The following is a 19834-nucleotide window of genomic DNA, read 5'->3' as shown; positions in this document are numbered from 1 at the left end:
TTTTCCTAGTACCCAAACCAAATCACAATTTCCTTAAAGGGAATACTCTTCAGATATGAATTTAAAAGCCATAAAAGGTAGAAGGGAGAGAGAGAGGTAAAAATTTGTTAGTACAAATGAAATCACATAAAAATATAACTTTATTGATGCTAACAAGTTTAGGCATTTTAGAGAACACTAGTTTACAGTGAGACACAGGACACCATGTATCCTTGCGTGGGAGTATTTGGTTCTTCCTGGGAAAATGTGCTGTAGGTTTTCTGTTGAGCTTAGTCCTACAGCTTCCATCAAAACCAATTTCTTTCCATAATGCTCCCTCAAGATACACATACCCTGTAAGTGTCATAGCCCAAGTACACCTGACTGACTTATAACATGAGGTTGGTCAACAAACTCAAAGGAAACACAATAAAATTCTTTGCTCCATTTAAAACCATTGGGCAAGAGAGAGGATCAGACTTTAGGCAACTTGCACATACTGATCTTCTAGGGCCCAAGAAGAGTGTGCTCTTCTGAGGCCGTTAGAGACAATAAGTCTGGATTCGGGTCCTTCAGATCTTTTGTCTCCTAGAAATAAATAGTTTTTAAAAATCAATAAAGGGGACACAATCTGATAGTCCATTAGATGATAAAAATGTCAATTATCGCCATAGGTTCATGACACATAATGGGCTGGTAGAAATAGCAGCCACCACCCACCACACAGTAATTATAGGATATAAAAGTCATTGTTATTGGATAAATCCGTGAAATGGTGAAGAGCAAGGGCTGAGATCTGGGGAGCAGGGGGTTCCAATCTGGTGCCATTTTGTATCCATTGAGTTTCTGACTCTTGGGGAACAGGCTTACAGAGGTGTGTCTCCCACTGGGGCTGGGTATGAATCTCTGCCCGGCTTTTGCTCCTAAGCTGACTCTCTCCTTCACAGTAGGTGACACAGCAGCGACAGGCTGCAGAGGGCTTCCCTCTGTGCTTGGACATCGTGTCTGGGGCTGGAGAGGCATCTGCAGCCCTCCCTGAGCTCTGGAGTTCTGGGGGCTCTTTCAAACGACTTCTCCTCCTTTGAACGTGGTCCAGACTGATGTCGGACTGGGAAGAGCAGCTCTCATTCCAGCCAGAGCTGGCACTCAGACTTCTCAGGGGAAGAGCCAATCGCAAGGCCTTCCAGAATTTAGAACCAGAATGTTTAGACTTCTCTCCCTTCCAGCTCACAAAAGACACAGACTCTTTCAGCTGCAGGATGCTTGGGTGTGGATGCTCAAGGGGACGATACTCAACCACAATGAGCTTGGTGGCAATGGAGTTCTGACACATTACACCCAGTTTGAACTCCAGCATGCTGATGCTCTTTTCTGTCACATAGTCTGGGCTCAGGACAACAATCATCCTCCGGCTCCTTTGAATGAAGTCAAAAACTGCTTCCACTGTATCTATAGGAAAATGGAAAGATAGGACAATGCCTAGTGAAAACTTATATAGGTTTCAGTTCATTGTTGACAATCCTGCAAAGGACAGGCAATGAACACTTGAGAATATAGGATCTAAGTGTTAAATAATCTACCCAGGTAAGGAATCTCATCTACACTACTGTTATCAGTGGTTGCAAAGTATCTGCTACCTTTAAGGATGAGGAATTAACCACCTCTAAAAGCAGCTAATTTCAGCTCCGTTGGTAAATAATTTCTTGTTTTGAAATTCCTTCCACTTTTATCCAGTGGTCTTGGAGCTGACATTTTAAAATATCTGGAATATTTCATAATTATTGTGATCTCATTGTATTTTCTTCTCATCTCTAGATTAAATGCCTTCATGAATTTTGTTATTCTCCATATGATGCAGTATCAAGTCTCTTCCCCACTTTTATAATCCTTCTCTTAATAATATTCAGTTTATATATGTGTCTCCTAAAAATAGTACCCTGAACAAGACTGAACATAATGCTCCAGACACAGTCTTATCAGTAAATGTCAATAGGGCATTACTACCTCCTAAGATCCACAGTTATAGTTCTTGCTACTTAAAATGTTTGGATATAGCAGACAGTTCATAGTATTGACCGTGTTGTCAACCAAAATTCCCTTTCTTTTTCTCTTGTGTGTATGTGCGAAGGATTGGCCTGGAAATCAATTAAAGGGTCAACAATGATGACAAAAATGACTGGTAAGAATCAGGCAATTAGTTGAGACTTTGCATGAAGCATTCAATTCTAATAGTTATTGAGGTGAATTTGGACAGAACCCAGTGGAAAGTTCTTGAGATAAATGGAGTGCTTAACTCACTGTGAGATTTAGGAGCTTAAACAATGTGATTTTCTAAAGGAAAGGAATTCCATATTTATAAATGACAGCCATTGACAACTCTGAAAACAGGTACTGTGGACAGACCATGAGGTTGAGTGTCTACGCTTTTGAGGCCAGGGGTAAAACACTGACAGAGAAACTTTTCAGCCTGTGAAGACAAGCTGGAAGTTTGCAGTGAATTGGATCATGGATTTGACAGTGGATGAAGGAACTGTGCTCTTTACCAGATTATTTATTTCCAGTTGATGAATTTAACATGAATTTGAAGGAAAATCAAATGAAACATGCTCAATGTTTAAGAACTTTTGATTGGTTTTATCAAGAGCATGAAGTGTTTTAGACAATTTTGTTGCACTCTTAAAAGATAAATCTAAATTTTCACTTATCTTCAAAGCCCGCCTGTGTGTGTGTGTGTTTGTGTGTGTGTGTCTTGGTAATTCCTTTGTCCTCTCCGGTCTTACTCAGAATCTTATGTTGCTGCCTTTCATAAACCTGAGAATGTAAGGGTAGGAATTCTACTGTTTCTCCTGTATCATGATAAATATGATATAACCCTAAGATAACATGGATAGTTTTTCAACAAAAGGAACTTGTGCAAATTGTGTGTGGGGGGAGTGTGTGTGAGTGTGGGTGTGGGTGTTTCAATTCAAAATAGTCACTTTAGGAAAATGTTTGTTCTGTCCAATGAGGGTACCACTGTTGAAAATAAAACATTGTCTTAGATCCTCTAAAGAAAATTGTCTTTAAAGCCTACGGCTTTTTTTGTTTGTTTTTAATTTTGGTACCTCACCCTGAAAATGGAGGATTTGCATTTGAGAGAGGGTAATGCTAAAAAAACCAAAACAAAATAAATATGAATTGTGGAATTCCAGACATTGAGGAATGGATATAGGATATGCTTCTCAGATAAGGGTTGGGTGATACCTAGGGGTGTTCACATAGTACTTTGAAGGGAACTGCCTCCTTTATGGCCTATTTTATTATCTTCCATATTGTCAAACTTCATATTTGAGGATGTTAATTATTACTATTTTTTAATGCTGAGTATTACTTGGAGAAGGCATCTTAAATTAGGTCATTTATTCTATTTGGCTCAAAAAAAAATAAAACTGAGGTGTGGCTGTAGGTTGATAAGATCAGTTTTCTGGTGTCGTACTAAATTGGTTTTGAAGTCACAGTTTCTGATCTAGAACTCTTCACTATTCCATAACACTTCGGTGTGTAAAAGTCGTAATCTCCTTGGTATTAACTTGAAAGTAGAAAGAAAACCAAAAGAAAACTAGGGCTGTAAATTTGTTCTTTGGCTAGTTTACTGGTGTATGAAAGAGTAGCAAACCTCTCTCTTTCTCTCTCTCTTAAAACTTGAAGTACAGATTAAAAAAATGGGGGCACCTAATTTGGAAGATGAATCTGAATTCAAATATTGGTTTCTCCATTTATCTTAATATTTTATCTTAATAGTATAATCATTTATTTTAATATCTTTAAAAGTTTGAGTTCACCCATCTATAAAATGCATATAATGAGAGCAAAATTGTAGGATTGTTAGACAATTCACTGATACCTATAGGTAAATATCTAGTGCATGGTACGCTTTTGAATTAATCACCTTGATTAAATTATTATTCAATAATAATAATACAAAATTGAATAAGAATATTATTATTGTTAATAACAATATTTTATATTGTTTATAACAATAAAAATAATACAAAAAGAACAATATGAAAATAATGTGTAGACTAATGATTGATTCTAATGGTAACTTTAAAGAATCATCTTAAAATGTGGATTTTAATTTTTAAAAGTCTGTCTATTCAGTTTAAAAAATACTACTGGAATACTTAATCTGTTAGCCCATGCTAAAAATACCTCATATCCCTTGAGTAGAAACAGAGAAATAGACAGACTAGTTGCTGAACATGTCTCTTCTGTTATACTGCAATCTTACTTGTGTCAAAGACCTAGTAACCTCAGTAAGTGACTGAAAGATACATCTTAAGAGTTTTAATAGGGTCAGTAATAGCCAGGTAGCCATCATATCCAAACTATTGATATTGAAACTGCTGATATTGAAAATAGTCACCACTGTGTTCCAGTAAGTCATTTTCAGAGTTGGAAGCAACTTCAGGATCATCATTACTTATACAATGCAAAAAAACCCTTTACAAAGTCTCAATAAGATCCATCAAATCTCTGCTTGTACACCTCTAGTAATGGTGGTGGGGCTAATATCTTCAAAGACAGTGAAATACATTATTGTTTAGCTTTGCTTTACAGTTGCTTCTGAAATGAGTAGAAATTGTTTTCTTGTAACTTGCATCCATTGATCTTAAGTCTACTCTTTGGAGACTGGTTTGAAACTGGGAAATTCTTCAGTAAGAAGATTTTTACTGAGCTAACCAGCTCATTTATAGAGATCCAATAAATAATCTTGGAATAAATGAATAAGATTTTTTTTTAAAGAGCAAGAAATCTTCCCTGTCACTACAGACTTAATATTAACTCAAAAGAAAATGCCTTTCCAAATATTTATCACTGATTTGTTTGAAATTTGTGATAGAAATGCATATTTGATTCAAATTATCACCTGTTAACTAACAGCAAGGCATTAGTTAATTGCTCTCCTTTCAAAGCAACTGCCTTAGGGTTGTGTTAAAACCCATAAAAGGTAAGAGATTACTGTAAGCTGCTCAACTTTCAAGTTGAACAAAAAAGGAATAGGCTTGTGTCTTTATTTTAAAACTCTCTCCTCTCTCTCTCTGCCTCTCTGTTATTCTCTCTCTGTCTCTATTCCCCATCTCTCTCTCTCCTTCTCTCTCTCTCTCTCCCTCTGATTCTCTCTCTCTCTCAATCCACACACACACACACAGATACATACACACAGATACATACACACACATATACACACACACATATACACACACACACACATACACACACACACACACACACACACACACACACACATCTGGTATACTAGATCAACCCATTTTGATTAAGTAACTCTTTTACTGACATGTAAAAAAAATGTTCTTGAGTTGATGTTCCTGGTTTTCTCAGATTTTTCTCAGAAAGAGAAAATTAATGTCTCTTATAACATTTCTTTTTCTAAGTGTATCATTAATCTTTGTATTCTCATTTCTTATGCCCAAACATGAAAATAAAGACATAAAACACATGCACAAAATAAAATTCAAAGCTTAAAATAAATGGTTTATTTTTAAAATAAACAAATTTACAAATCATTGGAAAATGGAAAATACAAAAGTTTATGAATAAAATAAAAAAGATAACCTTAATATATGAAAACCTATGGAAAGAAAATAGATAATTAACAAGTGGAGTAATGCTTTTGTTCCCCAGTACAATGAAGTCCTTGTTTATTAGACTCCTAGGGAATCATCTAAATTACAACGCAGAAAAATATTAAATAATTTAATATGACTGTGTAATTAGACACTCTATATATCATGTTTTTTTGTTAACTTGGGTGCAGAAGATCTTTATATCGTATATCTAAAACCATTAAGGTTTTTCTTTTTAACATTAGATACTTTTATTTTTAACATTAGAGAGCGATTTCTTCTTGTTCTCCAAATTATGTTTCTCCATCTCCCTCAGATAATCTGTATTGGGTATCTTCTGGGACATAAAACAAAAAAATCTTGAAAGAAAATTATCTTAAGATGAGACATAGCATTTAGATTTGAGTTGCTTTAGATTTTAGCATTTGGAAAATTTCAGTACCAAATACAGGAATATAAATAGGACAAGAAGTATGAAGAAGTTTCTAGGGGTACCAAACAGCATTTGGGGTAAATATAAAATCCAAAAGTGCAAAAAGAATGCAGCATTGGCAAGAGAACAGCCCCTTGGTAATGGGGCTGTCCTTCATTTACCTAAAATTCATCCTAGAATTGATATTCAAACCTTATCTGAAGTCAGCTCTCCTCTGGTCTTGTGAGTGAAGGGTTAATAAGAGGAGTAATTGTGGTTTCTAATAAAGAAAAACATAAATAAGGCTAAAAAAGTTAGATCCAAGAGTGACCCCATACTATAGGTTTATGGTCAATGATTCATGAAGGTTTTTTTAAATTTAAAATAATCATTAACTCCTCTGTAGAAAAATGATTTATTAAATAGACTTTAATACCTCAGGAGGACACAAATGTAGTAGATAGTTTTAGAATTGCTTATCAACATTCATACTACTAAGATAAGGATCTCCTTAAATTATGAATTCTCATTTTTCATAGGATACCCAGCCTCATTTATAGGTCTTTTTATTTTCTTTTCCTGTATTACTTAACAGTCCAAATAGAGATTTATCTCTCCAGTAGTTGAGCACTAAGATTAATATAGCTTAGTTTCTAAGTGTGTGTGCTCAGAACATAGTAGATGATCAGTTAATGCCAGAGGGTTGACTACTGCTTAGCAGTGACCATGGAAGCTCTGTGCACAAGAGATTCCACTGCACCCAGATCAACTGTGGCAGTAGTAAGTTATTTATACTAATTTAGGGAGAGCAAGAGCTAACAACAACTACCACTCTGTGAGCTGTAAATTCACAAATATTAATGTACAGAAAACACTGACACAAAAATATTACAGTAAAGAAGGTAATTTAAAAACTGGATAAGAGTTCCAGTAATTCATAATATTGTGCCAATGACTATTTAAAGTCATATGTCTGTATGTGTATATATAGTGTGAGTATGTGTATATATATATATTTATATATATATAATATATACAATTCATGTATGTATATATGTATATATATGTAATTCATGTGTATATATATATGCAATATATATACATATATAATTCTTGTGTGTATATACATACATATATTTTAAAAACTCTATATGTAACATAGATATTCACCACTCTGTAAACTCTGGACTTAGTTTTCACTTTTCCAAGTCTTAAGAACAGTAAAACTTTACTTAAAACAAACTAAAACACGTTTCATTAACAGTGACTATTCAGACTGACTTGTTTGGACTGAGTGTATTAACTGTACCAGTGAATAAAATATGAAAAATGCTTGGGGTCCAGTTAATGCTCTTAGAATATTCATGCTAAAAGCACTCTCAAGGTCACTAAGTCTAAATTTCACACTTTACAATAGGGAGACAGAGACAAATGAGAAATTACTTTCCTAATATTCACATTAGCAAGGTTGAGATTAAAAGACAAATTGACAAACACCCTGTTCTGTGCTTTTCTCATAAGACAGAAAATGCCCTAAAAGCTTTTTGCTGTTATTTTACTTGATATTAGCACCATTAAAAGAAGCTTCCTATCCGACTGAACCAAGTGAGGAACCACCTGCAAACTCCCAGCGACTGACACAAGATGCAGTAGGTAGGGAGATGGAATGATAAATATGGGTCAACCTACAGATAATCGGGAGTTTAATAAAAATTACTATACATTTTTCAAGTTGACAAATATGATATCAATTACCTGAGATAGAGGACATGGGTTGCATAGTAGGAGACAATTCAGGCAAGCCCTTTAAACCAATTACTGTCTAAGGAACATTTTCAGTTACTCTGCTTTGTATCGTCCTAAGTGGTGTCAGTCTTGCTAGGAGGGTGTCTGATACAGCTGAATGAGCAAAAGAGTTTTTATCCTTAGCTAAAATAAATTTAGGCCCTGATTATCTTTTTAATGGATGAGTAAAAATAAAAGAAAAAGAAAACTATACTTGGAAACTCATAATGACTCTGTTAACAGATGACTCATCTTTAAGGGGTCTTTAAATCCACAGTAAAGGCTGCCCCATAATGTTAAGATTATTTCAAAAGAGAGAGAGAGAGAGAGAGAGAGAGAGGATAGAGATGAGTAGGAGCAGGGATGGAGGATGCAGAAGGGGAAATTCGCATCAACCAGGTCTTTGTCTGCAAAGAACATAGTGATATCAGACGCTGGTGACAGGCGGTGGCACTAGCGTTCTAAGCCTTACTATTGCCTGAGGAAGCAGAACAGCTCTTTCTATAGTCACCCTGAATTTATCTCTATGGGGAGGCTTCCATAGAATTTTTTTCTGTCCATGAAGCAATAAATTGGGAATAAAGAAGGGGGGATTCTTCCTTCCTGGAGTACCCTTGGATCTTTTTATCCCTTTCATTGGCCCTTTCATACATTTTTCAAGGATGAATAGGAGAGACCCTGCTCGCCACTTCTAGACCACCTGGAAATTTTCTTCACTGGCATGGCCACCTGCAGCTGCTTCCAAAATCTGCCCTGCGGATACTTGGATTTCTCCCCTTTCCATTTAATGACCGTGAGCACCGTCTTAGCCCTCTTCAGCTCTTTCACCTTCGTCTCCTTCACAGCTTTGTACTGTACTAAAATGACGTTGATGTTGCCCTGAGAGGCCATGTTTTCTAGGCCAGCCTTGAGCTCCAGGAGGGCTTGGGTTCCCTGGAGCACGTAGTTGGGGCTTAGGACAACCAGGAGGCGTCTGCTTTTCTGAATGAAGCTCAAGGTCTCATCTGTGACAACTGGGAAAGAAAACACCACGGGGATTAGTGTTGGCCAAGAACTCCCCCAAGGTACAGGGCTTGAGGAGCAAGGGAAAAGAAATTAGGGTAACAGCCTGAGAACTGAGGTGAAACTTTTTACGAAGAACACTTAGTCCTTAGTCCCAATCACTTCGTTCACAAAATGTCACTCTCCTCTGGGGAATAGAAGCTATATGTACATATTCCAACCCAAAAAGAGTTCTAAACAAGCATAAAGCCAAAATGTATTTCCATGACCTTGGTCTTCAAAAGCATTATTCGGGACATGAAGAATGAGTGGGTTGTACTGAAATCAATTTCTTCAAACCGTGTTACATGTCGTGGCCCAGCAAAATCAGCTCCTGAGCCCTTTCTCCCCAAAGACACCCATGTATTAACTCTCTAGTGCCAGCGAGCATTCAAAAAATATACATTATAGAGTCAAAGTCATAGAAGTTCATTTTTCACTAACACAGGACAGCCAGAGTAGAACTCTTCATTTTTTGAAACTCCCTCTCTATTGCCAGACACCTCCCCGACTCAGACTAGCATCACTATGTCATTGGAATAGGAAATTAAGAAAATCTATCCAACTGAATGGCATTTTGGCTGGTAACACATTCTCAGCTCAGCTTTCTATTCTGCTCTGTTCTGGAACCTAAATTAGTCCCTGAATCTTTCTCTTTAAACTCCTATCATTACTGTGAAGCCACGTGTTTTGGCAGCTGCTAGCTGATGTGTGTGCCTTCGCTAACAAGCAAATGATTTCTTCATGTCCAAAAAGAAGAAAAAGCAGGGAAAATGGAAGTGCAGTGTAATTTTATTCTGTTTTCAAGGGCTCTGATTAGTTCCTATCACTAAATTCTTGGGAATAATCTATCTCCTCGAGGTTGCTTATCAAGGACTGAATAATCCTTTACCTGGGTTCAGATAGAAGCCAACTCCAGGGAATGCACCAGTGTTGTGGAAAGCTATTTCATGGCTTACAATACTCCCCTAAGCAGTCATTTTGCGCCTTAATCTTCGCAGGTACAGAGGCAGTGGGGAAAGACTTGCAATTAAAATGGCATGTGCAGCCTAGAGGAGAATCCAGGAATAAGTAATTGTCTACTCCAAGCAGTATTCCTGGAGGCTGACTGTATGTAAGTAGGGAGAGAGACCCAGAGGCAAAGGGGACTGAGTGAGAAGAGCAGGGAGAATGCAAAAGATCACAAGGATCAACCATCAAAAAAGCAAGATGCAAGAGTAATTATGTAGAACCTGAATTCTTCAAAGAACTATCAATCCCTACTGGAGGGTCTTACATTGTTGTTATACTATGTATCTTTATATAACTTTTCACACAGTAGTAAATATCTGTTGAATGGCTGTATGAATGAATAAATAGATAAATAAATTATTTAGGATTTTAAGCCTTAAAATGAGTGGAATTTATCCTTTAACTATATAGTCAAGTCATCAATTCCTGGCAAAATTATACTGAAAGAGATATCCGCTGTAGAACAGAAGCGTGATGGACTTTTGGGTTATGAATGGGGAGATACAGTAAGTGATCCAGCTAATTCAAAATAAGAATAAACATTAATGTCTATTCTCTATCTTAATTACCAATGTAACCTTAAAAAAAACATGTTAAGTGATTAAACAGGATTTTAGGGGAAGAAAATAAATTAGTCTGTTGTAAAGATTAGAGACATTATATGCATTTTTACCAGTATGGAGTTTAACAGTGGGTTTAGGAGCGCTACTGTGCATTTATAAAACAGACTCAAATGTACTATCACCTTATGTGTTACTGTTTGGATCTGAAAATTAGAGGTATACTTTTATTTAAAATCATTCAGCATTTCGAACTTTTTAAAAACCTATTGGAATATACTGGCCTTTGTAAAATGTTAAGCTTATCTCAAATGTGTAATCTGATAGAAAGGAAGAAACAGACACAAGGAAAGGGGGGATGTGAGTAGCACTGGTTTGCCAGAAAACAAGGGTGAAGAAAAGGAAATTAGCAAATGCCACAGGGAAACATTCTACTTACTATCAGTAAGTAATATAAAGAAGGATTCCATGCACTCTCTTCTGCATCTCATTTTTAGTAAAATTGAGTAAACCTCAGTCTTTATAAAAGCGTTTGTTTAAATTCAGTCTTTGTGAAAAAATTAGAGGCAGATTAATGCAAATTAGCTAAACCTTCTAAAAATCTAAATGTGAGTAAACAAAATGTTTAAAGCTGTGGCACTTAGAGCTCTAATCCACCGTGCATCTACACTTTTTTGACACTAAGTTTTTAAAGCTTACCTGGGAAAATATTTTAACACCATACACTGTACTTATAGTCTACATCTTACAGTGTAGATTTATTCCTAGAGTCTATTACATCAAAGCATTGGACATTTAAATGTCCAAAGATGCCAACATAGAGCTGTACCATGACTCTTGTACGTGACCCAAAGCTAAGGATCTTCTCTGCCTTTTAAGTGTAGCATCACCTGTATTCATCTGAAATACCTACTTCCCCCGGGCAGACTGTCTCGGTCAAAGATGCACAGCTTGTATCCAAATTCATTCTCCAAGACTCCACGGAGGGTCAGTAATACAAATTCTTCTTCTTCAGCATTCCTTGCATAGGATACATAAATATCATATTCCTTCCCATCTAGGAAAAATTAAAAAAAAATAAAAAACAGAAAACACAGATCCAATATAAATTAGGAAAGTTTCTCAATAGTATTGCATTTTTTTCTGAAATCGAACTTTTGACTATTAGACATTTTCATTTTTTACTTATATAAATTAGCTGACAGATTTCAGTGTGATTTCCCACCTGTGACAGCTCTCCAGGCAAAATGACTATTATAAGGTGTAATTGCAAATTTTATCTGATGTGTCTTCTCCTCTCATCTCACGGAGTTCAGATTTTGTAGTGGAGAATGAGTGAGGTTTGGCTCATTCAACTATGAATTAACAGAGTCAGGAAGCAAATACTCAATCATAGATGCTGGCAATAATAGCATGCAGAAAATTTCTAGTTCCTATCCTAGTATGTCACTCACTAATATGTTAGAATTATAAATTGAGCAAAACCTTGAGAAACTGTCTAAATTATGTACACCTGAAAATATCTACAATTAAAAGTATACTTAGATTTAATGAATCTATCTTTCTCAAAATTGCCTAATTATAAAAATCACCTCTCATTAAAAATACAGGTTCTGTGTCTCTTCCACAAACCCACTCAATGAGAATCTTTATGGGATGGGTCTAAGAATCTATATGTTAAATGTTTCATTCTTGTCACCAGGCACATATGCACTAGAACAGGGCTCCTTAAACTTTAATGTGGATATATGAATCATTTCGGGATACTGTTGAAATATAGATTCTGATTCAGAGTAGGGGTTAGGCTTTAGATTCTCCTTTTAGTAAGCTCCCATGTGATGCTTCTGGTACATGGATCACCTGTGGTTACAAGGAGTGTGGACGTGCAGGGTCCAGTACAGTAGCCACAAGCCACAAGTGGTTATTGAGCACTTGAAATGCAGTTGGTCTGAATTGAGATATGTTATATGTGTAAAATACAATACATACTGAATTTTGAAGATTTTTAGTACCTAAAATAAGACTAAAATACCTCTATTAACTTAATATTAATTATAAGCTAAAAATGATAGTATTTGGAATATATTAAATTAGATAAGATATATTATTAAAATTATTTTCACTTTTTTTCTTTTACTTTTCCTTATGTGACCACTAGAAAAATATTAAATTACATATGTGGCTTGCATTGTATTTCTATTCGAATAGTGCTGATCTGAACTAAATCACATATTGACCCAAGAAAGCAGAATAATATTCATTAGGAAGATTTTCAATAGCAAGGGCTGAAACAAAAGGTAGTCTAATTACATCTTCCAATTAATCTAGGCTTTATCAAGCCAACATGTTTTCTAAAGATGACAGTAGGGAGATTTACAACAAACTTTCATTACTCACCTAAAATGGTTTCATCTGTTCCAAAATGAGCCCGGTAAAATAGGACCATCTCTAGCCAGTAAACATGGTAAACAACAATGAGAATCACCACCAGTAGGACTGTGGCTCCAAAACCACACGCCAGTTCCACTGTGTACCTTGGAGCTAGCATTGGAATGAACAACAAAGAAACAAACTGATTTGTACGTGGTGATTGAGGTGACCCATCATCCTGTAAATAGCTGTTTACACCAAGCAGCTGAGCCATGAACCTGACTTACATGTGTGAACAAGATAACATGGTAGAGGTTAAGCACTATGTTTTAATACTAGACTGTGGCATATTTATCTTTTTGTTTCCAGAAACTGGCATAGAAGGTGTTTTTTAACTATTAGATGATTTGAATAGAATTTGATGATATACAAATTAAAACAGAATCTTATCATTGAGAATTTAAAAGGTCATCCAATTAAACTCACAAACTGACGTCTGAATCTCCTCAAAAATATTTTTGAAAAGTAACTCCGTCCTCTGTTTGTGCATCTCTTACCTGGACCAGCCTATGATATTGGTAGAATTTTAATTGCTGGAGCAGTTGAATTGAGAAAAAATTTTAATGTGTTTATATCAGTCTTAATTTCCTCCTCTTGTCCAGTGCCATATGGAAGAAATTTAATTCCTTTTTCTTTATATTTGGCAATAGGCCTCAAAAAAATCTTATTATCATTGAGCAGAAAATGAGGGTATCCACCAAATGCTGAGTATGCTTGGCCCTGAAAGTATCTATCAGGTCTACATTACTAGGATACACATTCTACAAGCCTGCTGCTCCACCCTTTCTCACTCCCCATTAAACTATACATTTATGGTCTTCTAGGTAGAGACTATGTCTTCTTCATCCATCTTATCCCGAGAATTTCTAGGATCTGAATAAGCATTTCTGTATATAACACTACACACTTGTGGGATACTTAAAATAAATCTAGTACTATACTAGTATTAGTAACTTCATTTGGCTGTTTTATTAGCTTGTGATAATGGAACTTAAGAGTTTGAGATGGAACAAAATATTTACTGGATCTGAAGCAGAAATGGCTTAAATTATGTATTAGTTGATTTGACAATTACTTACTGATATCTACTATTTGCTAGAAGCTGTCGAGGTTATAATGGTAGATAAGACAGGAAGGGTCTCTGCCCTCTTAGGGCTAATAGTCTAATGCAGGGAAGTAAAGGAGGAAATAAATAAATAAGACAGTTACTTTTAGACAGTGATCAGTGTTATAAAGGAAATAAACCAGGATAATGTGATGGAGTGACCTAGGGGAGGGGTTGGGGCAGGAGAGGTATATCAGGTATGGTGGTGAGAAAAGGCCTCTTTGAGCACCTGAACATCATAGGTGTTAAGTGTTTGCCAGGACTAGGCATAGAAAAATTTTCTTCAAAGCTGGGATTGTTATCAAGCCTTCTTGACTCCGAAGTTCAGAGATCTTTGCACAACACTACAATGAAGTTCAATTATTGATCATATACTAGTGGAAAAATCCCTTTTAAAACAGGTAGCTATTCTAAGGGGAAAATGTTGAGCAGCCTGGAGAGGCATCTGAAGTTCTCTTATTAAAGGGAATAATCATTAAGTTTCGAGTTCATTATCCTAAATTCAGGGTACTAATCCTGATGCAGATACAGCCTGGGACTCAGCAGTGCAGAATTATTAGGTACTCTTGTACTCATCCCATGAACAACGGTGCTTTAAAATAAGAAAACTCTCATGATAAAATGCCAGAAGCTGTGTCAGTGCAGTTGATGAGAATTTACTAAGATCAATCTGAGTAGCTGGCACGAAAATTGCTGTGTCCTTGGTATTTCTGAGTACATGTTAACAACATACTGGGTTAATTTCCACTGTCACCTTCATTATTTGCTCAGTTATTTTGGCTCCCTCTGGGTGGACATTTCACAATAAGGAAAAATAAAAGACGTCAGTGGATGCAGTAACCTGAAATGGATTTTTTAAAAATATCAATAGTTACCTTGCTTAGTGATCAAGAGATAAATTATACGCATGGCTTTCCCTCTGCCACATTCATTTTACTACTGCCTATTTTATTTCTAGTAGAGCTTTTAAATTTTGTGTCATACAATTATATATGTCATATTTACAGATTGTATTTTGTTAGACCATTTTGATGATATCAAGAAGTTCCTAATGTTATTTAACTAATTGAACTCTTAAGATAAATAATCCACAAGCCTGAATTTGTAAATGGTTTGAATCACATTCAGAAAGTGCTCTAAAGAGCTTTCATATACAGTTTTGCTGGCTTGTAGGGAAAGGATGACCCTTAGCCCACATTTTCTGTCTGCCCCACATTGATCCTCTGAGCAATCCCAGACCAAAGGGTTTCCAATCAAAAGGGGTGATGTAATTTGACCAAATTGGACTCCTAAACTGCTTCTATCTTTGATCTCACTGATAATCTGATTCAGGAGGGAGTAAAATTTAGCGATTTGCTCTGCTGTTACTCTCTGAATCAGAATTCCCTCCATCCTTTTTGCAATTCTATAGTAATGGCAGGCTCCAGAGCCCAGATTTCCAGCTAACCACCTGATTTGTTTGGCTATCATAGTGTGTTAAAATTTGTGCATTTTGGACTTCAGCTTCTGATCTTAGAGAAGTGATTGGGGTAGCGTTCTCTCTATAATATCTAAAATAACAACTTTTCAAGTTTGGACAACTGGTTGTGCAGAAGTGTGATCTGTGAGAGATAGGATACAAAAAGGTAAGCTCACGATCTCCCTGGCTTTTTGCCTAATGGCACTTTGGGGACTGTGACACAGACACACAGTATTTACACTGGGCGAGGAAACTGAAAGTAGAGTTCATGACTACTGCATGTGTAGACCTGGGTACTGGAGAGAAGAAAACTATGTAGGCAAACAGCTCTAGAAATCCACAAGTCTTTGGAAAAATACAAAGGGTGACACTTCTCAAGGTCCGGCAAGGAAGAGCTACCAGTGAAAGAAAAACCACCAAGGAAGAAATGACTGCTAAAGAGTTGGGAATTGAACAACTTAGGAGCACATACCTGGCTGAGAGACATTTGAGTTAAGACCACTCAGACTGAAGAAACTTTATTTAGCTCCCCAAGTATTAACTAGAGACCCCAGATAGTATATGCCTTAGAAATAGGTCCAATCTAGCCTTAGAGAGAAGCCTAGTTTGGACCTATTCTAGAAAGATAAGCAAGATGCTTCAAATAAGCAAGATGTTATGCAAGTAAATTAACTACCTGCTAGAACAAAAATTAACAGGCATTTATAAAATTCAGACAGTCAATCGTGTACCATCTATAATGTCTAGTATAGGATTAAAAAAAAAAAAAAAACTAGACAGAAAAAAAGCCAAAAAAAGACCCATAATCAGAAGAAAGATAGCAAATGAAAATGGCTTTCATGTGGAATTAGGAGATAAATACTTTAAAAATGAGTATTATAAATATATCTGTTGAATTAAAAAAAAGACCATGAACATTATAAGAGCAAATAGGAAATATCAGTACAGACATTTTGACGGAGAAATATAAATTCAAAAACTGAAAAAGAAAATCCTGAAATTAAAAACACTGCAGATTAGACATCAAGAAAGAAATAGCAGAAACTATCCTAAGTGAAACACAGAGTGAAAAAAGGATGAAAAAAAAAATAACGAGAACCTCAGTGACGTGTGGGACAACGCTGAGGGGTCTATCCTAAATATAACTGAAGTACTAGAAGAAAAGGAAAGGATGAATAAATGAAAGAATGAGCAAAACATACTTGAAGAAATAATGGTTGTTTTTTTCAAATTAAATAAAAAATATACTCACAGAACTAAGAAGTATAAAGAACCTTAAAGAAGATATATACAAATAAAACTACAGCAAAGTGTATCATGATGTGATTTTTGAAAATCAATGAAGAAGAGAAAGTCTTAAAATCTGCCAAAGAAAAAGAGAGGGGGCATACATAAAGGGAAAAATGATTAAAAAATAATGACAAGAAAACCCTGCCTGATTCATATTAGAAATAATATAGCCATAAGACAATGGAATTGCACCTTCAAAGGGCTGAAAGAATAAAAAGAAAAAGAGCATTTCCAACCTAAAGTTACGTATGCAGTGAAAGACACCAGAGCAACATAATGAGGAAATAAAAGTCTTTCCAACAAGTTGTGCTGGAACTGGATATCCATATAACACAAGATTAAACTTCAATTCCTACCTCACAAAATATATTAAAAATAATAATAATTGGAGATGGATCATAGACCCCCCCGAAAAAGATGAAGCTTGATGACTATTTCTTAGAACACAGAACACAATACCATTAAGGAAAACATTAGTAAATTACACCACATCAAGAGTAATTACTTTTGTTCACTAAAATATACCACTGAAGAAAGGAATTGGCAAGACACAGACTGGGAGAAGGTATTTGCAAAGCATCTATCTGACAAAGAACTGGTATCCAGGATAGAAAAAAGAACTGCTAAGATTCAATAATGAAAACACAAACAACTCACTTATAAAATGAACAAAATATTTGAATAGTCATATCACAAAAGAAGATACCAATGACTAATAAGCACATGAAAATGTACTCACTATCTTACTCATCAGTGATGTGAAAAATAAAAACTACAGTGAGCTACTACCATGAACTCACCAAAATGGCTAAAACTAAGATTAACAACACCAAATGGCAAAGATGTGAATACACTGTTGGTGAGAGTGCAGGATGATACTACCACTTGGGAAGAAAGGTCTGACAGTTTCTGATAAAACTAAGCCAGTAATTCCACAGTAGATATTCAGATCAGAGAAGTAAAAATAAAAGTCCATAAAGAGACTTGGATAAGAATATTAACAGAAGCTCTATTCAAAACTGTGAACAACCCAAACGTCCTCCACCCAGAGAATGAATAAATAAGCTGTGATATATTCTATTAAAAAAACACTCCTTGGCAAACAGAAGGAGCTAATGACTGATACAATGGCATGAATATTAAGAATATTTTCTGAATGAAAGAAGCTTTATACAAGAGTGCATTCTGTATAGGTCTAGGTATACTAAGTTCTAGAAGAGGAAAAATAATCTATTCTGATAAGGAAAATCAGAACACTGCCTTGCCAGTGGTGGGGGAGGTAGGAGTAGCAGGGATTGACTGATAAGGAGAAGGAATGAAAGGTTATTATCTATGGTGATAACATTCTATACCTTGATTTTAGGTTACACACATACATACATATGCATTTCTTAAAAATTGTCAAATTATACACTTGTGTTTTGCAATTTGTCACTCTATACAAATTTTACCTCAAAAAAAAAAAAAAATCAAGAGAACTGTAAATAAATATTAAAATTTGGATAATATAAGATGCTTAAAGGTTTAGGTGATAACTTTTACTCATGTCTGTAACTACTTTAAAGGTATCAAAAATAAGATGTATTAATGTATGCATACAGGAATGGATAGATGGATAGATATGTGATAAAGCAAAGACAGCAAAATGATAGAATCTAGGTAGGATAAATGATCGTTCATTGTATAATTCTTTCAAATCTTCCATGTATTTGAAAACTTTCTTAATAAAGTGTTGAAATATAAAAATTAAGATGAAATAAGATACTTTCAGATTAAAACAAAGCTGAGAGAATTTGTCACCAGCAGATGTGCACCACCAGAAATACTGAACAGTTTTTCAGACTAAAATGTTACCAAGAATGAATAGTGCCAGAAATGGAAAATATGTAAATAAATAGAATCTTTATTCTCAGTTCTTAATGTATTTAAAGTATACTTATTTAAAGCAAAAAATAATAGCAATGTATTGTGGCATTTATAATAAATGCAGAACTGAAATGTATTATAACAATAAAACAAAAGACAGGAGAGAAGTAATGGAAGTATACTACTTTAAGGTTCTTATAAAATATGTAAAGTGATTAATTCAAGGCAGATTGTGATAAGTTCAAGATAAATATTGTAAACACTATAGAAAAGAAAAAACAAAACATGGAGGTAAAGCCAGTAGGCCAAAAGAGGTGATAAAATAGAACACTAAGAAATTATCAATTAATCCACAAGAAGGCAGGGAAGGAGAAAAAAGCAAACTAGATGCAAATGGTAGACAACAAATAGTAAGATGGTAGACTTGAAGCCAATAATACTAATAATTACATTAAAGATAAATGGATTAAACATATAAATTAAAAGGCAGAAATTATCATATAGTATTAAAATCAAAACCCAATAATATGCTGTCTATAAGAAATGTACATTAAATATGAAGACATTGATAGATAAAACAAAAGAATGAAAAAAGATATACAATACAAATACTAACTATAAGAAATCTGGAGTGGCTAAATTAATATCAGACACAGAATATTACCAAAAAAGACATGTCATAATTTAAAAGAGTCAATTCATCAAAAAGACATAACAATCCTGAATGTGTATGTATCTAAAAACACAATTCCAAAATAATGTGAAGCAAATGGCAGAACTGAACGGAGAATTAGAAAAAAACATAATTCTATGTAAAAATTTCAACACTGCTTTCTCTCAAAAGATGAATTAGCAGATTTTAAAAAATCAATAAACATATAGAAGACTTGAACATCACTGACACCAATTGACTTAGTTGACATTTATAGAACACCAAAGCTGCAGAATATACATCCTTTTTAAGTTCATGTGAAACATTCACCAAAATAGACAACCTGCTGGGAATTAAAAAAATAAAAGAAGCACCTATAAACTTAAAAGAAATGAAATGATGCAGACTATATTTTTTTGGCCATGAAGGAATTAAATTAGAAATTAGAATCAAATGTGCCACACCGTGCTAAGTACTTATTACTTGCTCCCTCCAGTCTCACAGACAGTCTGCACCAGAGCCAGAAGTTGAACTGAGGTCTGTCTAGCACCAAATCCCATGTTCCTTCCACTTCACTATACAGTCTTCCCAGGTAGTTCTAAGTCAGAGGCACCCTT

At 35.1% G+C, this 19834-nt stretch overlaps 1 protein-coding gene across 2 annotated transcripts in view; it reads right to left on the bottom strand.

The window, feature by feature from the left end:
- Positions 1-709: 709 nt before the first annotated feature.
- Positions 710-19834, bottom strand: part of IL1RAP (interleukin 1 receptor accessory protein) — a 122806-nt gene continuing 103681 nt past the window's right edge. The window contains exons 9-11 of one of the 2 annotated variants that reach the window (XM_068545464.1): positions 12813-12956; positions 11329-11472; positions 710-1428 (exon numbers count right to left, since the gene is read on the bottom strand). In XM_068545464.1, coding sequence (XP_068401565.1) covers positions 710-1428; positions 11329-11472; positions 12813-12956 — 1007 coding nt within the window. Of the gene's footprint in view, positions 1429-7143; positions 8817-11328; positions 11473-12812; positions 12957-19834 lie in introns of those variants that run through there. The other variant, XM_068545465.1, reaches the window with a different exon arrangement.

The sequence above is a fragment of the Eschrichtius robustus genome, chromosome 6 (genome assembly GCF_028021215.1).
Source record: "Eschrichtius robustus isolate mEscRob2 chromosome 6, mEscRob2.pri, whole genome shotgun sequence".
Taxonomy (NCBI): Eukaryota; Metazoa; Chordata; class Mammalia; order Artiodactyla; family Eschrichtiidae; genus Eschrichtius; species Eschrichtius robustus.
Note: the sequence above shows the minus strand (reverse complement) of the source record. Positions and strands in the feature narration are given on the sequence as shown.